The sequence below is a fragment of the Emydura macquarii genome, unplaced genomic scaffold (genome assembly GCF_026122565.2).
Source record: "Emydura macquarii macquarii isolate MOO-44397 ecotype Brisbane River unplaced genomic scaffold, CSIRO-AGI_Emac_v2 contig_2199, whole genome shotgun sequence".
Taxonomy (NCBI): Eukaryota; Metazoa; Chordata; order Testudines; family Chelidae; genus Emydura; species Emydura macquarii.
Genome location: NW_027132336.1, coordinates 1,536,621 through 1,556,765, shown reverse-complemented (window position 1 = coordinate 1,556,765; position 20,145 = coordinate 1,536,621). Strand labels below are relative to the sequence as shown.

At 42.8% G+C, this 20,145-nt stretch overlaps 1 protein-coding gene across 1 annotated transcript; it reads left to right on the top strand.

Annotated features, from left to right (window-relative positions):
* The first annotated feature begins 450 nt into the window (after window positions 1-450).
* ADRA2C (adrenoceptor alpha 2C) lies at window positions 451-2,435 on the top strand. Its single transcript, XM_067558861.1, has one exon. It carries the CDS (start codon window positions 532-534, stop codon window positions 1,861-1,863), a length of 1,332 nt encoding a protein of 443 aa, XP_067414962.1. The 5' UTR covers window positions 451-531; the 3' UTR covers window positions 1,864-2,435.
* The last annotated feature ends 17,710 nt before the right edge of the window (window positions 2,436-20,145 follow it).

Below are 20,145 nucleotides of genomic sequence, written 5' to 3'. Positions count from 1 at the left end.
GCGGGCAGCCGCCGCCGCTGCTGCTGCTGCTACTTCGCGCGGAGCTGGCTCCGGCGCGGGGCGAAGGGAGCAGGCGCTGCCTAATGGGATTATTGCCGCCGCCGCCGCCTCGGAGCCCTGCTTGCAAGGGGCCCCCGGAGGGGCAGCCAGCGAGGGAGCCCCGCGACTCCACGGGGGCGGTTCCCTCCTGACCCGGGAGAGCGGCGTGGAAGGGGGTGACCTGCCGCGCGCCGCTGCCCGTCCCCCCCGCCGGGCAGGTTTACAGGGAAGGCAGAGTCCGCCCGGCCCCGCCCTTCCCGGGCTCGGCCATGTGCCTGGATACTTAGCAAGAAGCAAAGCCAGCCAGTGGGGCGGGGAGGGTATTTTGCTGGGTGGGACCCCCCTCCAGCTGGGTGTGTGTGACAGAGGGTAGCAGCCTCCTCTGGGCTGGTGTGGATGAAGGCACCAACTTGGAGGGGCAGCCCTAGTGGCTTGGTCTGTGGGGCTGGGAGGTTGACCCCTATGGCTGCATAGGACTCCCCCGCCCACACCATGGATCTGCTGGTGCTGATGAACATCAGTGTCGGCGCCCCCAATGGGTCCCTTGCCTTCCCCTCCCCTTCCTCCTCTCCGCTGCCGCAGCCTCCCTCCCCCTACTCCCCCGGGACTGTGGCCAGTCTGGCGGCTGTGGTGGGTTTCTTGATCGTCTTCACCATCGTGGGCAATGTGCTGGTGGTGATAGCGGTGCTGACCAGCAAGGCATTGCGGGCCCCGCAGAACCTCTTCCTGGTGTCCCTGGCCAGCGCCGACATCCTGGTGGCCACCTTGGTCATGCCTTTCTCCTTGGCCAACGAACTCATGGACTACTGGTACTTTGGCAAAGCGTGGTGCAACATTTACCTGGCACTGGATGTGCTGTTCTGCACTTCCTCCATCGTGCACCTGTGTGCCATCAGCCTGGACAGGTATTGGTCTGTCACCCAGGCGGTGGAGTACAACCTCAAACGGACCCCCAGGAGGATCAAGGGGATCATCCTCATTGTCTGGCTCATCTCAGCCATCATCTCCTTCCCCCCCTTGATCTCTGTGTACCGAGACCCCGAGGGGGACCTCTTCCCCCAATGCAAACTCAATGACGAGACCTGGTATATCCTCTCTTCCTGCATTGGCTCCTTTTTCGCCCCCTGCCTGATCATGGTGCTGGTCTATGTCCGCATCTACCGGGTTGCCAAACTGAGGACCAGGACCCTTTCTGAGAAGCGCACGATGCCTGAGGGCTCTTCCCAGTCTGAGAATGGGCTGAGCCGAGCCCCTGGGGGCTGCACATCACTGAGGATGCAGCCAGGGGAAAACGGACATTACTCTGTGCACCAGTGGCGCAAAGCCTCAGAGCTGGAGGACATTGAGCTGGAGGAGAGCAGCACCTCAGAGAGCAGGCGGAGGCGGAGCCGGGACGAGCACCCCAGCAAAAGCAGTAAGAGCCAGTCCTTCTCATACTCTTACTCCTCCAAGCACTCCAGCAGCCGCTTCTCCCGCTCCAGCAATCGCTCCATGGAGCTCTTCTCCTCTCACCGCCGCAGGAAGCGCAGCAGCGTCTGCCGTAAGAAGGTCACCCAGGCCCGGGAGAAACGCTTCACTTTTGTCTTGGCTGTGGTCATGGGGGTCTTTGTGGTGTGCTGGTTCCCCTTCTTCTTCAGCTACAGCCTCTATGGCATCTGCCGGGAGGCGTGTGAGACCCCTAAGACTCTCTTCAAGTTCTTCTTCTGGATCGGGTACTGCAATAGTTCCCTCAACCCGGTCATCTACACAATCTTCAACCAGGACTTCCGCAGGTCTTTCAAACACATCCTCTTCAAGAAGAAGAAGAAGAATTTTCTGCACTGAGTTGAAGTGGAGTAGAGGGGTCTACACTGAGCTGGAATGGAGAGGAGAGGGAGCTGAGCTCTGGAGTAGAGAGTAGGCCAGTGAAGAAGCAGGGGGTGTGGGTAGGGGGTGAGTGCACTGACCTTGAAGTGGAGTGAAGCAGGGGTGGGGATTCATGCTGGAGTAAAGAGGGACAAGTGGGGGAGAGGAGAGGAATATGCATTAAGCTTGGAGGGGAGGAACTGTAAAGGAGAAGGTGGGACACTATGTTTGGGGCATGGTGACTACTGTAAAGGTCTCTGAAGTTCTCTAGAAGCCAAGCAAAGATGGGAAGAGGAAGGGATTGACTGGTGATGGTGGAGTGGGAGATTTGGGTGTTTATTAGCAGTTGGAGAAGTTGGGACTTGTGCTGGACTCATCCCAGGAAGAAACCAGGTTTTACTGGTGAGGTGGGGGAAGAGGGAGGAAGAAGATGCTGGCTAATAGCCACTGACAATCTTTGATATTCTGAAAGGATTTAAGTGTTTGCCAAAAAAAAAAAAAATCTAAAGAACAATCCAAACTCTTTTCTAAATAAACCTTTGTATTCTGAACCCTCCTGAATTGTTTTACACGGGGTTTAAGTGAAAACAGGGACTTGGAGATTTCTGTCCCCCTGTGGCCCTTGCATATGCCCCTGAGAATTTCTCTGCCCCTCAGTACCTCTCAGGGGCTAATCTCAGGGGCTGGGTTTGGGCTCTGTTATTGTTCTCACATGTGCAGTTGGTGGCACACTGCTGTGCAGATGTTCAAAGGAACAGCAATCACCACACAAAAGACACTATAATCCCTCACATTCACAGTCTTTGGGCATATTAGATTTATTTTTTAAAAATGAGAAACAAGTGCAGCAGTTTATCACTTATACAAGAACAAATTTCTGATGGCTGGGTAGCTGTTCTAATCCTTTAATAGTAATCTTTCTCTCTTTTTTCTATTTGCACTTATACTTTAAGAGTCTGAATTTGTTTTTCGAGCAATGATTAAAACACACTATTACCCCCAGGGGATTTATAAAATCCCATAACCACTGATGGGTAGGATGAGAAACAGGGTGGCATCTGTGCATTCATCAATAGAGAAAACATTTCCAATTGCCTGGAGGACTCAGCCAACATTTAAAGAATCTAACAGTCCCTCTCCTACTGCACTGCTGCAAGATGTGTCTGTCTGAGGGGGGAAATGCTGCTCTGTCTTATTATGCATATCATATCTTCTTATCTCTCCATTTGCAGTAGTATTTGACATTTGCCACATAAACATTTGCCTAGTAAACAAGTCTGAAACAGAAGGAAGTCTAATCTAATATGGCAGGCATCTTGAAGCATCCAAATAAAATCTATAGCTTTGACTCATTAGATATCCACTTCCTTACCTTGGTTGTTTTACAGCACGGTGGCAACAGACCCTCTTCCCTTGGGATCCCTATGTCAGCAGTAGAAATGATAAACCAGTAACTTAAACTGTTGTATCTGCTATCCATTTTTACTGTTCAGTTCACTTAGATTAATCCTGGACATAGATGCAAGCAGGTCTTTAGTGGGTGAGGCTTAGGTGTTGATTTAATAGACCATTTCCCTTCAGGGCCAACTCAAATGGCAGTTTTGCCTAAGTGAAGACTACAGCATGTGGCCCATTGTGAGTTTGGATGGTTGAAATGAAAATCAAATTGGGATATTTTCAAATTCAGGCTCCTTAAAGTAGTACCTTGTGCGGGAAACAAGGATTCTGAGTGATGAGAAGATTCAAACTTGGTTTAAATGTTCACATCGTTGAAAGAAGAGGCATTAAGGCTTGTTTTGAAGCTGTGGCCGACCTTTGCAAACTTCTGATGATTAGATGAAAACAGCTCTCTTGATGCAGCGTACACACAAGGCTGCTAATATCAGAAGATAGTAGAAGTGGCTGAGATGAGAAAAATATAAGGCATTTCTCCTTCTGTAAAATGGAGAATTCATTTTAAAATGGCTTGAAGGGGAGGTGAGGCAAGCTCAGGTAGTTTGTGGACAGATGGCAGTGGGGCTAAGTCAATAAACTATATAATTGTCAGAGCAACCAAAGCAACACATGGTAAATGTGCTACCTCGCGAAATGCTGGACAGCTTCATTAAAAATATCCATTCTCACCACCAGGAAGGATTGTATCTGTCACTGGGTGCTCAGGTTGGAGTGGCTTCCCACTCTGCAAATACACATTTCACTGTTGCATGCCTCATTTTTAAATCAGTTTGGCATGCTGTAAACAGTTATTTCCCTGTGTTTTTCTTTGTCAGAACAGAAAGAGTCTGTGAAAGAGTAAAGATGATTGACCATTAAATTTGAATGGGGGTGAAGTATGGATGGAACAGATGACATATGCCTTAAAAGTAATTTCTTTGCTATAAAATCATTTTTAATTGCGTGGAACAGACAACAATCTGGTTTTATTTTCTGAGGTTTTTTTGCTTTTTGCATAATTGATTAAGGAAGGATTTATGCAGATGCTGAACATCTGATCTGTACAGCAAAGCACTTAAAAACAGGGCATTTCTCTATGGTTTTGTTTTAATTTCATTCACAATTATTTATGTGACTGAACTCCCCCAAAGAATATGAATTCTTTTCTTTTGAATTATACATAGACTAATATTCACCCTGACTGGCTTAAAGATATTTTCCTATAAATCAGTCAATAAAGTGGAGTTCTATAAAAGTATTTCTAATGTAACTATTGAACATGCTTCAAATAATTACAATAGGAACCAATTTATTTTTTTAGGTACAGTATTTTATTATCACTTTTTATAATGATGAAGACCAGTATATGGCTGTTGATAACATAGTGTGTCGTTAACATTTCATACAAAGTTTACATCTTTACAGTTTACCTGGTGGTTGTGCTTCTACTGTAAGGGGGCTAAAATTTTGTACAGCAAACCCAATCATTATAGCTTGACTTCTTAGGAAAGTGGAGAATTGAGCTTTGTGTCCCTTTAGCCCTGCCTAGAGGAATCTTTGATCAAATCTGCTGAGCTGGTTAAAACATTCACACTCAGTTATTCAATAGGAATGAAATGTTACTATAAAGCCGTAATGATTTTAACAACAAGCACCTGACCAGTTACTTACACTTGTTCATTTTCACTTTGCAGAAAAGTTCCCTCCAGTCTAAGGTGAGAAGTATATATGATGGTTTTAAAAGTCTGTTTCCTGACCAGTGCAACTATTGCAGGATGGTAAACTATCACCACAAAATATCAAACGGACCTGGTTAGGATGGGAGCCCAATCCTGCAGTCCTTACTCAGGCAAAACTCTGATTCACTTTGGTGGGAGTTTTGCCTGAATGAGAACTGCAGAATTATCCTCCATTTGCTTCATTGGGGGCTTTATGCACAGTGGGCTAGCAGCATCGGTTCCTCACATCATCTAAAATAAGAATCAGGTCCCTAATTCATCTGGGTGATCTCCATTTAGGAGTTGACCCAAAGAACATTGAAGTTAATGGCAGTCTTTAAGGTTCAAGATCAAGACTGAGGGTCAGATTCTGATAGATTTACTCCCAGTGATTAGTAATTTCATTGACTTCAGTGAAGCTACTTGTGGATGAAAGGGCTACTCAGTGTGTGCAATCTCCTCATAGGTTGCATCTGTTCAGTAGATGTGGATGAATTGTGTAAATAATTATTCAGGAATATTTACTCAATTATTGATGCAAAAAATTCCTCAGATGAATCACTCAAGGTCTGTTCAACCCTGGGATAAAGAGGGTCAGATTACATGAACAATGATATACTTGATTAGTTGAGCAGCAAATCCCAGCACGCTTTCTTCAATAAGATGTATACAGAATATTATTTGACTCTCTCTACTTCTCAGGAAACTAGGATGATGTTTGTCTATTGGTTGCTTTCTGGCACTCGGTACTGTTTAGATCAGCATCATAGAGGGAGAGCGGTTTTGTTCTGTTTGTTGGGCACTGTTGGTGAAGTCAGTTAGGATCGTGGCCTCTGTTCCAGAAGCATGTTTTTAATACTGGGTGCCTTATGCTTAACTCTCTTTTTTAACTAACCCAAAGCTCTGATGATGCATGACTTAGATTTACACGATTTGAAGAAAAAACGGAGTGTAACCTAGAGTGAAGAAGGACAGAACATATAAAGGGTGTGCAAACCAAATGCAACATACTTGTAATATCCTTGGCAACAGACATGAGCTAGGTTGTGAACCAGCCTTGCATATGAGATGGTGAGTAGCTGAGCTGCCCTAGGGGGAGCTCTATGGCAGGAAGTAAATTACTGCAGCCCTGTATAGATTGTAGTTTATTTCCTCCTCCTTGCATCAGCTCAGCTCTGCTGGCCAGCACATTGGGGGGGAGGACTGAGGGGATCCATTCACTTCCCTTTCCTATCTACCTCCTGAGGAGGAAGTAGCATCTCCACAAAATTTGCCCTTCCCTACGCCCAGAGCTGTGATCCAGACAGGCCACACTGTAGTTGGGGTGGGCCCTCACTCCCATTTTACTCCGCTGCGCAGCTGCATAAAGGCCAAACTAGCTGAAATTAAGACAAAATGTGGTGCCTAGAGTTTCATGACACACCAGCCCATTGTAGTCAGCAATGTTACACCAGAGCTGAACATGGCCCACTGTTTGCAAAAATCATTGGGCCATATGACGTCCTGTGAAATTTCTGCTGAGATAGAAACTGGAAGACGTTCCCCCAAACAGGCCAAATCCTGTCACAGAGAGGAAGACTGAACCTAAGCAAGTGTTGCTCTGCAGTTTTGGGGGTGGGGGGAGCTGAGGAAGGGTCAAGGGAGAGCTGCTCCCTGCCACTCTGTAGAGATTTCCCCATGTAAGACCGTGCTAACTGTGTCTGATATAGTGTGGTTTGGAACCCACAAACTTAATCACCCTCGAGGAAACTTTGAGGGCATACACACGCCGGGCCACGATGGATATATAGGCTGCCACAAGGGATAGATGGAGGGATGATAGAGTCCCTAGAAAACAAGAAACACTGGGCCTCCATGTGAATGCCCAGCACATGCCCACTCCATGAGAGTGGAGAACCGTGCTACTATTAATGGGATGGGGTGGAGTTTCTTGGACCTTCTGTGACTTTTTCATGCTTGGGCATAATCTGGGTACTTATTTACTGGTGAGGCATTCTCAATTATCTCTGTTTCATACAAAAATTATTGGATTACAACAAAGAACATTTAAGCTCTTTACAATATTATTATAGGTATATTTTTCTATCTACTTATAGACACCCATCCCCGTAGTATCTGAGTGCCTCCCAAACGCTTATGGATTTAGCCTCATAACAGCCCTTTGAAGTTGGGAACTACTATTCCTATTTTACTGAAAGGGAAACTGAATCACAGGAAGACTAAATGACTTGTCCAAGTTCATTTAAGAGGTCAGTGGCAGAACTGGGAACTGAAGCCTGGTCTTCCAAGTGCTAGACTAGTACCTTGTCATAAGACCAGACTTCCTTTCGTTTTTCAGTTTTTATTTATGTATTTTGAAAAACTGAAATTGACACAAAACAGCATATTTTTATCTTTAAAAGATTATAATTACGCTATTTTTTACACAGAAACAAAGTGCTTTTTTGTCAATATAATTCAGCTTTAACACAATTTTCCCTGTTGTACTGTTCTACAAAATCTAATGAAAAGTAACACAATTGCTTATTTAATTTGTCTTAATGTAGCTATTAAAATGCATTTTAAAGGCCTTGAATTCAAGGTATAGCAATAAAGGTATTGCCCTGCCTTCTGCCTGAATGTCAATTAGAGCACTTCTGCAAACAATAGCATTTCGCCCCCATATATCCTCTCTTGATAGTGGTCTTTTGATTCAAAGAAAGATAAACATTGACTAAATAAGAACAGAAAATGTGGATTTGTGTTTTTCTGAATTAGTTCTATTTTATCTGCCTTCTATAAATTAAAGTTCAGGCCAACGGGTAGCTGTTGTGGAATATTGTCTAGCAAGTGAGATGGCCAGAGAAACAAAAATCTGGCTGGTTCTGGCAGTTTGGATGTGAATTTAGGGACATTCATCTAATAAGAAGTGCCACAATATAAATATCATTACAGCTAGAGTTGTTCATGATCTCTTCAGTGTTTGGGATATGTTTGCTTTTAGACTCACAATATCCTTACTGTAATGGAATGTTTATCCACCAAGAGGCAAACTAACCAACTTGCCAGCCAAGGTTTTCTGAGTGACAAAAAGATATGTTGCTTGTGAAGCTAAGGGCTCCATAAAATCCCATTAAAGTCAGTGGGAAAACTCCCCTTGTCTTCAATGGGAATTGGATAGGTTCCCCAAAGTTCTTCAGGGAAATCCTGATTTCTGAGTCATAGCTGAAGTGGTAGTAATAAAAATATATTTTTCATCTCTATAGAATTGTTCATATGAGAATTGTAAAGCACTTTTCAAAGGTGCCTACATTACCTACATTTTTATGGGATTTCATTTTAATTCTTTCAGACAGGTAGATTCCTTAGAGCAGACATTTGGTCAGATTTCTATTTGCTTTCTGAATTGTTAACATAGGGTGAAATCCTGGCTCTACTGAAGTCAGTAACAAAACACCCATTGACTTCAGTGGGACCAAGATTTCACCCTTAGAGTTTTGTGTAAATCTGATTAGAGCAATGTAATCCATTTCTTAGTATAGATCTAACAGAGAATAAATCTACAGCTAGGGAAGCTGAGGCACAGAGGTTCAGTTACTTGCAAACTAGCGAAGGATATGTGTACACTGCAATCCAAGGTGACTGCAGTTCATGTAGACGTACTGGAACTAGCTTTGTTCCAGATAGCTTTAATAACAACAGCAGGGAAGCTATGGCAGTGAGGGCTAGCTGCGTGAGGACACACGCAGGATCTGGGATGGCTTGTCTGGCCCTTGTTCTGTGGTTTAATTGCTATTGTTATTCAAGCTAGTTAGATCAAAGTACATCATCTACCTGCGATGCAGTGGCACCTCTGGTTGCAGTGCAGGCATAGACAGTGGCAGAGAAGGGAATATAATCTTGTCACTGACTCCCAGGCCCCTATTATTTGTATTATGATAGCTTCATGGATTCCCAATCTAGGATGAGGGTCCAGCGTTGATAGGTGTTGTACCAACAAGTAATAAGAAGATAGCCCCAAGAGCTCAGCATCTAGATTTACTGCAAGATGCAACAGGGGACTGAGGGAAGAAACAGACAAACTAGGAAGGGACAGAGTACCAGTAAAATGAACACAGTTTAGATGTTAGGCAGTTGTCTCAGCTCACAGCATGCCTAGTCATTGGCCTATGCTGCCTTTCTGGTGATTTTAATATTTAGTAATAAGACCCATCACACAGGTCTTTTATTAATCCAGACAAGAAAAATAGAGCTACTATAGCGGTTAGTGGCTCAGAGGTTAAGGCATCAAACTAAAACTAAGGTAACCAAGGCTCTGTCCCAGTTTGGATTTTACCTTATGTACCTTGGTGCCTCGTCTGTAACATAGAGATAGCACTTATATATCTCCCAGGTGAATTGTGAGGGTAAATTCATTAGTATTTGCAAGATACTCAGACAGTACGATAAGCTATACAAATACATAGATAGTGGAGTGGCTGCGATATTACTAAGGGCCCTTAATTCACTATCAGCCCTTATTAGATTACTATGGAGTGTTTTGTTACCATTAGATATTTGTTGTTTAGGGTTTTAAAGATATTTTACAGATATGTCTGTGAGTGTGGATTCAGTGAGGTCGGTGCTTGTTTGTTTACACTAGTGGTCAACTCTGGGAGGTAAAGACCTTTAAACCAGTCAGACCCCTGGTTCTGACTTGCCATTGTACCCCTTGGCATCTTAGATCCATGGCGCATGAGTGTGGCAACACAACTAGGAGTTTTCTGATGGCATGTTTTCTGCTGCAAAATGCTGATTCTGTGAAATCTACATGTTCTGCCAGAATGTGTCCATTTTGCCAATATTCTGGTGGAAAGCAAGCAGTTTCCTGCCTGCTCACCTGCCCATCTTCTCCACAGCATATCCATCCCCTGGCTCCCAGATTCCCAAGATTGCAGCCCCTTGGAACCCTGGGCTCCCACGGGCTGTAGGCTCCTAGCTCTTTGGAAGCCTGGACTTCCAGGCTCCAGAGCAGCCCAGCAGGTAAATTGCCCCAAAGTCAGGGTTCCCAGAGATTCCAGGGTCCCCAGATCCCCTTCCCCGCCTTCCTTGGTCCCAAGCTCCAGGGCAGCTCACCAGGTGGGCTGCCATGGAATCAAGCCTCCCAGAGCTTCCAGGCTTCCTAACTGATGGGCAGCCAGGGCTCTGGGCATCTTAGGAAGCGTCCTAAATGTTTTGCAAAGGTTGATGACAGAGAAAAGATGGGTGATGTAATGTCTTTTACTGGACCAGCTTCTGTTGGTGAGAGAGAAGCTTTTGAGACACATTCATAGACTCATAGACTATAAGGTCAGAAGGGATTATTATGATCATCTAGTCTGACCTCCTGCACAACGCAGGCCATAGAACATCACCCACCCATTCCTGTAATAGACCCCTAATCTAAGACTGAGTTATTGAAGTCCTCAAAGACTTATTTAAAGACTTCAAGGTACAGAGAATCCACCAGCGATTGATCCCTGCCTCACGCTAAAGAGGAAGGCAAAACCCCAGGACCTCTTCCAATCTGCCAAAAAAAAAACCCAGGGCCTCTTTCAATCCAAAATTCCTTCCCAACCCCAAATATAGTGATCAGTTAAACCCTGAGTATGTGGGCAAGACTCACCAGCCAGACACCTAGAAAGAATTCTCCGTAGTAACTCAGAACCCACCCTATCTAACATCCCTTCACAGGCCATTGGGCATATTTACTGCTAGAAATCTAAGATCAGTCAATTGCCAAATTAGGCTGTCCCATCATAACATCCCTTCCATAAACTTATCAAGCTCAGTCAGGTTTCTTGCCCCCACTGCTCCCCTTGGAAGGGTGTTCCAGAACTTCATTCCCCTGATGGTTAGAAATCTTCGTCTAATTTCAAGTCTAAACTTCCTGATGGCCAGTTTATATCCATTTGTTCTTGTGTCCACATTGGTGCTGAACTTAAATAACTCCGCTCCCTCCCTGGTATTTATAGAGAGCAATCATATCTCCTCTCAGCCTTCTTTAGGTTAGGTTAAACAAACCAAGCTCTTTGAGTCTCTTCTCATAAGGCAGGTTTTCCATTCCATGGATCATCCTAGTAGCCTTTCTCTGCACCTGATCCAGTTTGAATTCATCTTTCTTAAATATGGGAGACCAGAACTGCATACAGTATTACAGATGAGGTCTGACCAATGCCTTGTATAACAGTACTAACACCTATCTATCTCTACTGATGCATCCTAGGACCGCATTAGCTTTTTTCATGGTCACATCACATTGGCGCTTCATAGTCATCCTGTGATCAAGCAATACGCCCAGGTCCTTCTCCTCCTCTGTCATTTCCAACTGATGCGTCCCCAACTTATAGCAGAAGTTCTTGTTATTAGTCCCTAAATGCATGACCTTGCACTTTCCACTATTAAATTTCATCCTATTTCTCCAGTGAACAATGTCATCCAGATCTTGTTGTATGATATCCCAGTCTCTCTCTATATTGGTAATACTTCCCAACTTTGTATCATCCGCAAACTTTATTAGCACACTCCCACTTTTTGTGCCACGGCCAGTAATAAAAAGGTTAAATAAGATTTGTCCCAAAATTGATCCCTAAGGAACTCCAATAGTAACTTCCCTCCAGCCTGACAGTTCACCTTTCAGTATGACTTGTTGTAGTCTACCCTTTAATCAGTTCCTTATCCACCTTCCAATTTTCATATTCCATTATTAATTAATTCATCATTAATTCCATATTAACCCTCATCTTTTCCAATTTAACAGAGTTCTCTGACCAGCAGAAGTTGGTCCAATACAAGATATTACCTCATCCACCTTGTCTCTCTAATATCCTGGGACTAACATGGCTACAACTACACTGCATACATTGACGAGTTCCAGAGGGGTATCCGTGTTAGTCTGTTTTCAGCAGAACAATGAGAGTTCTGTGGCACCTTAAAGACTAGCACATTTATTTGGGCATAAGCTTTCGTGGGCAGACATCCATTTCGTCTTATGCCCAAATAAAATTGTTAGTCTTTAAGGTGCCAGAGACCTCTTGTTGTTTTACTGCATACACTGAAAAGGTTACAACAAATATCATTTTAACTTTTTCTAAATGGTATTTTGAAATTCTGGTCTGTGGGAAATGCTGAAATGTAGTTTTCCGTTCTTTTCAGAATTTCCCCCAGAGCAGAATTTCCAGTTTCTGGCTAGGCAGCAGTTCTGCAGAAAAGGACCTGGGTGTTACAGAGGAGAAGAAGCTGGATATGAATCAACAGTGTGCCCTTACTGCCAAGAAGGTTAACAGCATATTGGGATGTATTAGTAGGAGCATTGCCAGCAGATGGAGGGAAGTGATTATTCCTATCTATTTGGCACTGGTGAGGCCACATTTGGAGTATTGTGTACAGTTTGGGCCCCCCACTACAGAAAGGATGTTGACAAGTTGGAAGGAGTCCAGCGGAGGGCAACAAAAATGATTAGGGGGCTGGAGTATGTGACTTATGAGGAGAGGCTGAGGGAAGTAGGCTTGTTGTGTCTGCAGAAGGAAGAATGAGGGGGCATTTGATAGCAGCCTTTAACTACCTGAAAGTGGGTTCCGGGGTGGATGGAGCTAGGCTGTTCTCAGTGGTGGCAGATGACAGAACAAGAAGCAATGGTCTCAAGTTGCAGTGGGAGAGGTCTAGGTTGGATATTAGGAAAAATCTTTTCACTAGGAGGGTGGTGAAGCACTGGAATGGATTATCTAGGGAGGTGGTGAAATCTCCATTCTTAGAGGTTTTTAAGGTGTGGCTTTACAAAGCCCTGGCTGGGATGATTTAATGGAGTTGGTCTTACTTTGAGCAGGGGGTTAGACTAGATGACCTCCTGAGGTCCCTTCCAACCCTAATCTTCTATGATTCCATGAGCTGGGAACGCCTGAATTCTCTACTCTCTCCATGTAACCTTGGACAGGCAGTACTTTGGGTGTTGTAAGGATGAATTACAAAAAAACACTTTTTGAAGATAATTCTTAGGTTGTGAGTTCTTTGGGGAAAGAGCATGACATTATAGGTGTTTGTATGGCACCTAGCACAATGTAGCTCCAGTCTTGATCAGGACCTCAGTCTGTTAACGCAATGCAATGATTGGTAAATAGTAATGTAGAATAATATCAACTTTCGACTGATTGAATGCACAAATTATCATAGCAAAGAGCCATACATATTCATTTTGAACTTAATTATGTCACTCATACTCTTATGTAATTTTTTGTGTTACATATTGCTGGAAGAAAAAAGTGTTAACCTACAGAGAGAGAATTTGTTGGCTAATATGCCTTTATTGGGGGGGAGGGTGATTTTTACTTTCCCTCCTACACTCCCTTTCCCAGGAATTTATTATATTTATTATATTTACTCTAGGAAGGTTTTGAAGATCCAATGAGAAATGTGTCAGTATAGCTTCTTACGTCAGGTGATACAATTATATATTGCTTTTTTCATATTAGTTAATTGTTAAAAATTCATGTGACTTTTTATATCTGCAGTTTGGGCCCCCGTATTGAGCTGCAGTGTACACCTCCTGTCTCCCTAGTTAGATATCTTCAGTACTTATATGACCTATGACAATGCGTCTCTTTCATCACATCGGGGCTCAGTGTTTCTCCCTTTGGGATTGAGGGGCTCTAGGGTAAATCAGTCCCACTTTGGAGGTTTAATTCTTTATGTTGGTTTATTTACAGGGTAGACCTTAAGGTTGGCCCAAAAGTTTCTTTAAACAAAAACAAAAAATTACATTCCCTAAATCCCACTGGAGTACTGCCTTTTTTTTATGCCAGCTACCACTCACCAGCCATTCCCTCTACCCATGCTGGGAACCGAGGACAGCTCCTGAAACAAAAATAAACACACAATTTCCCCTTTTTAGGAAAAAACTACACACAACCCTTCTGCCAGTTGCTTTTTAACCTGCATCGCTTATCCTTTTCACTGGAAAGAGGTTTTAAAGGTCACAGGCTGCTCTTAATTAGACTCAGGAGTCCATCGTTAACCTCTTTTAGTGCATAGGAAAAAAGGGCTTTAATCATTCTAAGACTAATATACCTGCCTTCAGCCACTCTTCTAGAGCCAAAACAAACTGAACACCTCTGATCTCGTCCAATCTTGGAAGGTAAAATGTCCCGGGCCTGGCTAGTACTTGGCTGGGTGACTACCTGTAGGCAGCCATCTTTCCAGAACTGTCAGGTCTGACTTGGTCACAGATCCCTATTACCATAGTATCTGAGCACCTCATAATCTTTGATTTATTTGTCCTCCTTACACTCCCCCAATAAGGTAGAGAAGTAGTAGCATGTTCATTTTACAGAAGGGAAACAGGGTTGCTAAGTGACTTTACTAAGGTCACGCAGGTAGCCTGTAGTGGAGCAAGAACTTGAACCAGGTTTCCCAAATGCTAGGTTAGTGCCCTAATCAATGGGCCATCTTCCTCTCAGTTCCTGTGAAGGGACTGGTTCCCTCAGTTCCAGTCAAATCACTGAACCCATGTCTTCTAATGCTCAGGACTTTCCTCTAACCTTTAAGAAACACTGCCCCTCTGCAGATGTGGAAATAAACAATACTGCACAAAAAGAGGAAGGTTGTTAGTTCTGCCATGATCAATAGAGCAAGCTGAGTGAGCCAACGAAGGGGGTGCTCAGTATCTCATGCGCCAAACCAAGCTGTATCCTGAATTTTTTACATATATTAATGTGCCTTTTGCCCTAGCAGCTTTGTCATGAAGCAGACGGATGCCCTACAGGTAGCATACAGCAAAAAGAAGCTTTGTGCACTGACATTTGTCCAACTGTGCAACTCTGTGTAGATTTCAGAGAAGGAAAGCAGAAATTTCCCCTTTCTTACCATATAAGGGAAACCTTCAAATCCTGAATGTCAAGTGAACATTTGACATAGAGGAAATTTCCTAGCAGTATCCACTGCCCTCAGATATGCACAGTTAGCTTCTATCAGATTCAGTGGGAGTCCTGTGTATGCAACTGAGAGCAGTGTTTGTCCCTAAATATGGTTATTAAAGGAAAAACACCAAATAAAAATAAAAGTCATGCATGGTAAATGTTGAATGGAAAAAATCTGTCTGCCACTAGATCACTGGAGGAAAGATGCCACAGTAGTCCATTCTTCTGTAATGCTGCCATTTCCAGCTTGGGCTAACTGCTAGTCACATAGATTGAAGCTGTCTTCACAGCAGTTGCAAAGAGGGTCCTAGGTTCTGTGTTTTGCTGTGGTTGCTAATTCAGGACAGACCCTACCGTTTATTTGTTCTCCCATTCCCCTCTGCACCCTTTCCCTCCAAAGAGGAAAAAACTCAAACACTACAAAGAATAAATTTATATGACCACGAAACACATATTCCCCCCACTCCCATTTTGAATGATGTAAAACTGAACATTAAGAGTGAACATGATAGGACTCTAGCCATTCAAAAATGTAGTCACTAATAAATCTAAACTCCAGTTAACCAATTCACAACTTGGTTAACTGAGCGCAACACCACTGATGTCAGCATGCCTGTACATCTCAGTGGTGGGTTTGGCACTAAGCCTTTCTTCTTATTTGTTTGTAAAGCACCAAGCACACAGTTGGCACTTAGTAATTAATAAAACCAATAATAGTCAAAAGCACCTACTGGCACCAACAAATTGGTCAAAACTATGGACTGCTGTTGGTTCTCTGCAGAGATTTTTATTATTTGTATTATCGTAGCACCTAGGAGCTCCAATCATGGACCAGGACCATTCACAAAAGTGAGGAAGAGGGGTGGGTAGTGATGCCCCCCCCCCCCCAATTTATGCCAAACAGCCAGGATATTTACCTAGGATGTGGGAGACTCAGGTTTCAATCCTAGCACTGGAGCAGGGACTTAAACCCAAGTCACTCCCCACCCCACCCCCAGGTGAATGCCTGAACGTCCAGGCTACTCTCTATTTTGGGGTGGGTATCTTGCAACCTCTCCTGTTGAAGCTGTTCCACTTGGTATAAATAATTAAGTATTCACTGGGCCAAAGAGAGAGACAAAGAGAAAGAGACTTACTCTTTAGGCTGGTGGTTAGGAAGGTGGGGACACCTGTGTACCTGTCCCTGCTTCAGTGAATCCCAGGTGAGTTCCCTAACCAATGGGTTATTGGGTATAAGGGTGGCATCACCTTTTCCTCCCCCATTTTGTGAATGGCATCTAAGTCCCTTGTAAATCTAGCCCTTCATTTCCAAATTTCTGTTGCTGTTATAAAAAAAAAATCAGTTTAAAATGCCCAAAATCAAAATGAAATGTTTGGGCATTTTAAACTGATTTTTTTTAATAACTGGATTTTGATTTTTCGGACCATTCAGCGTGCTAAAAATTAGTTATTCAGCCAGCTCTGCTCAAAAGGAGTGAGGAAATCACTATGTTTCCCATGCATACGTCTAATTAAAGGCTCAACCATGCTAAGTACTGAGCACGTCCAGAGGTGCTGAGTGCCTTCAGTTCCCATTGATTTCAGCGTTGAGGAGGGAGCTTAGTACTTCTCAGGAAGTGACAGGCTTTTTGCAGGATCAGGTGCTTACTCCCCAAATTTGAAATGATTGGTTGCTTCCTGAAATTGTGGCCCTGTTGTCACATTTGGAATTGCAAATCCTCTTTTCCTATCAAATCCTCAACTCATTTTTTACAGCTTCAACAGTGACGGTGCTCTAGGACACAATATCATGGTAGTATATTTCTAATGAGCTATGATCTACTATCTGGCTGACAATAAATATGGTGAGTAGATGTAAAATAACCCTAAAGAATGACTAGAACCCTTCATTTAGTCTGCAGGAGCCAACGTATGTTTTTATTACTTATATGTTAGTGCTCAAGAAAAACAATGATTTTACAGGGCCAAATCTGCCATGAAGTAGGAGAAGAGCCACTCTGCAGCTGCTACTGCAGTCTCAGGGCTGTGGCAGCTTCTGAGGCAACTGAGCTCTGCCTATGTGAGGAATTTGGCCGGTGAATGAGCATAATCATGGTTCCATTGGCTAAACCTTCCCCCTGCCCCCACTCCAAGATTCCTCCCCCCCCTTTAAATCCTGACTTCTTCCTGAAATGAGCACAGTACATAGCCCAAATTCTATAACTGCTAGAAAACATACTTTATCCTTTTCATCATCACAAGCCATTCCTCCTTTCCCCATCTCTCGTTTCCTTTTAACACCCTGCAGAGGTGCTTACAATGATTCATGTCCCTGCCCAACTTCCCACTTTTTAAATGGGTCAGTCATCAGAAAAATCTTTGATTCTGCCACCATTAACACCAAAGACCTTACACTACAAATGGTCCTATTTATTGCAACTGCACTAATGATGGAGAAGGATACTGCTCAGAGCAAGTAAAGGGGCTGGAACTGGGCCCAAAGTCTTTAAGTCTTTCATTACGTATGCCAGCAAGCAAGAATCCTCTCTTCAGACTCTTCAGTCATTGCTTGTTGTTTAAGAAGCTGTATGAAGGCTGGAATAAAGTTCACTCTCACTTTGGAACCACTAATTCAAATAGCTTAAATGTCTGTGGGTAGGGACTGGGGCTTTGGAGACATGGGTTCTTTTCTTGAATTTGCCCCTTAACTGCTGTGTGACCCTGAGCAAATCACTTCACCTCCTGGGAATTCTGACTCTCTCTCTGTAAAGTGGGGACAATGATACTTCCTTCCTTTGTAAAGCACTGTGAGATCTATGGATGGAAAGTGTTCTATAACAGCCAGGTAGTATAGTTATTCTTTGATTGGATAGCAAGGTATTATCTATTTGTAAAGAGTAAATCTCTCTCTCTCCTTTCCCGTTTCCTTTGGTTTTGTTTTAAATCATCCTAAACATTTTATGCCTTGAAATATGCCTTGAATTTTGCAGGAAGTGAAGTATTGAAATGAAATGAGGACTATAGGATAGGGACAACTGTAAACCTAATTCAGGAAATTCAAGGTCCAGTTTCAAACATGATGCAGGCCATTGCTTAACTAAGTTTACCTGAAGTCATGCATTTTAAATGTCTTACTTAATGCTTATCATGAGTCAATTACCCTGGGTAGCTTTAGTCTTGAGAGTCTTCAGATTATGTGTAATTATTAGTAATAAATTATATTAAATAATTATAAATTATATACAAGGGAGGTAATGTGATTATAAAACCTTCAAAGGTCAAAAAGTCACTGTTCAGTCTTTGAAGGGTGTGAAAATCTACATTCATAACTAACAGCTGACATTTTTAAAGTGTCTACTTTTATATCTACCTTTTGTAGCTATACTAAGCTACCCTACATTGATGTAGCTTTAATTAATACAATGATTCTTCTGCTGTTAAAAAGACACATGAATTTTAAGGAGGAGAAGGTTTGCATTACATCTCGCTCCCTATCATAATTACCTATTTATAATACTAGTTGATATTCAACACAAAACCTGTATTAATGCAGCGTTAAGACTGAGATATTAATCTCAGGAAATTTTGTGAGCCATGATTCTGGAGAAATCGCTTATATTTACACTGTAAAATCTTGGGGGCAGTGACTTTTTTTTTTTTTTTTTTTAATATGGGAGTACAGGACCTAGAAGAGTTAGATCTTGATCCCTGATTGGGATACAAATAATAATAACTATACCATTCCAGAGCTTCCCCCACATCCTGGAAAATCAAGCGTCTACAGTTTTGCTGTGCAACTATCCAGATAACTGCATTTGTAAGGCATATAAATGAGTAGGTATAATAGTGTACTGTGCACATATGCTTTGCCATTATTTTTATGAAACTATTTACCAACCAAACTCCGCAAAACATATATATAACTCCCAATGAAGAATGTATGTCCCAAAATTACAGTGTTTAAACTAAACCATTTTAGAACCACCTGAGCTCAAAACAGTCTCAACATTTTTCATGGAAAGCTCAAAAGCCTATTCAGATAACTAAAACAAAACAAAACAAAACAAAACAAAAAACTCCCTCTACCCTGGGGATGAGTGTGGTATAAAATATCTAAACAGAATAGAATAGATTCATCCTTTGTACTGTTGAAATTGTAAGTTGTAGACTTATGCTGGCTTAGTGTGCATGGAAATTTGTCAGGATGTCAGGTTTTTAAACTGTGCTTTTTATTTTAAAGTTCCATTGCAATTTTTTAAAGACAGAATATCTACACAAAATTTCAGGTAAACAGTTTCAAGAATAGCTTAAAAGCTCTTGAGCAAGAATGCAGCTGTCCGTTGCACAGGATCTGTGACCTGGACTGCCTTACCTGTTGACTGGAGATTTGTTTTATAGGACCCTGACTTTGCTGCCTTTTGGTTTCAGTTAGTCATCCTTTTTCACTTTTCATTCCCTTTTTTCCTTCCTCTCTGATGTTTTTTTTCCCTGTCCCCTTGGCCTCTTTTGCAAAAAGGAAGAAAATAAAGAAACAGAGTAAATGTAAGCTGGCATTTACAACTTTCTGTTCATTTCAATTCAAGAGTCCAGCATTGCACGTGAGTTAACTGATGCTGCATGAGGCCATAGCTCAGAAACACATGTAGGCTCATTCACATTATTCACAAAATTATATCTCCCAGCAGTAAAACAGGTGCTGCTGCCTTATAAATTTCTAGATCCAGAGGGGATCCAGAATGCTGGAGACAATTCCTTCTTTAAGGGAAAGAAAATCCTTCTGTAAGGTAAGAGTGTCTAGATATAAATTTTAGTAGTATAGAGGCAAGAGTATGGGGGATACCAGCTCCACAATGTGCACACTACTGCAGACTCCTCCTTTGCTATTGCCCTCTGGTCTCCATATTAGGCCTCAGGGAAGAAATACCATAACATTTGGTCTTCCTGAACCAAGCCCTTCATTGGTTTCCCTCTAAAGAACTACTCTTTCTCACTGGTGAACTGGGCTGTTATAGACCATTTTTTTTCCAGCTTTCCAGAAAGAATCATCTCGGGGCTGGAAACCAACATATGACATGTCAGCCCAAAGGCTAGTTTCTTTAGAAAGGTATGAAAAGCCACAGGAAAATAAGAGTTTAGCATGAATATGCCATTACAAATATACCTATGGCTTTGCTGATGTGTGATGGCCATAATGTTTACTCCACAATAAAAATAGACATATC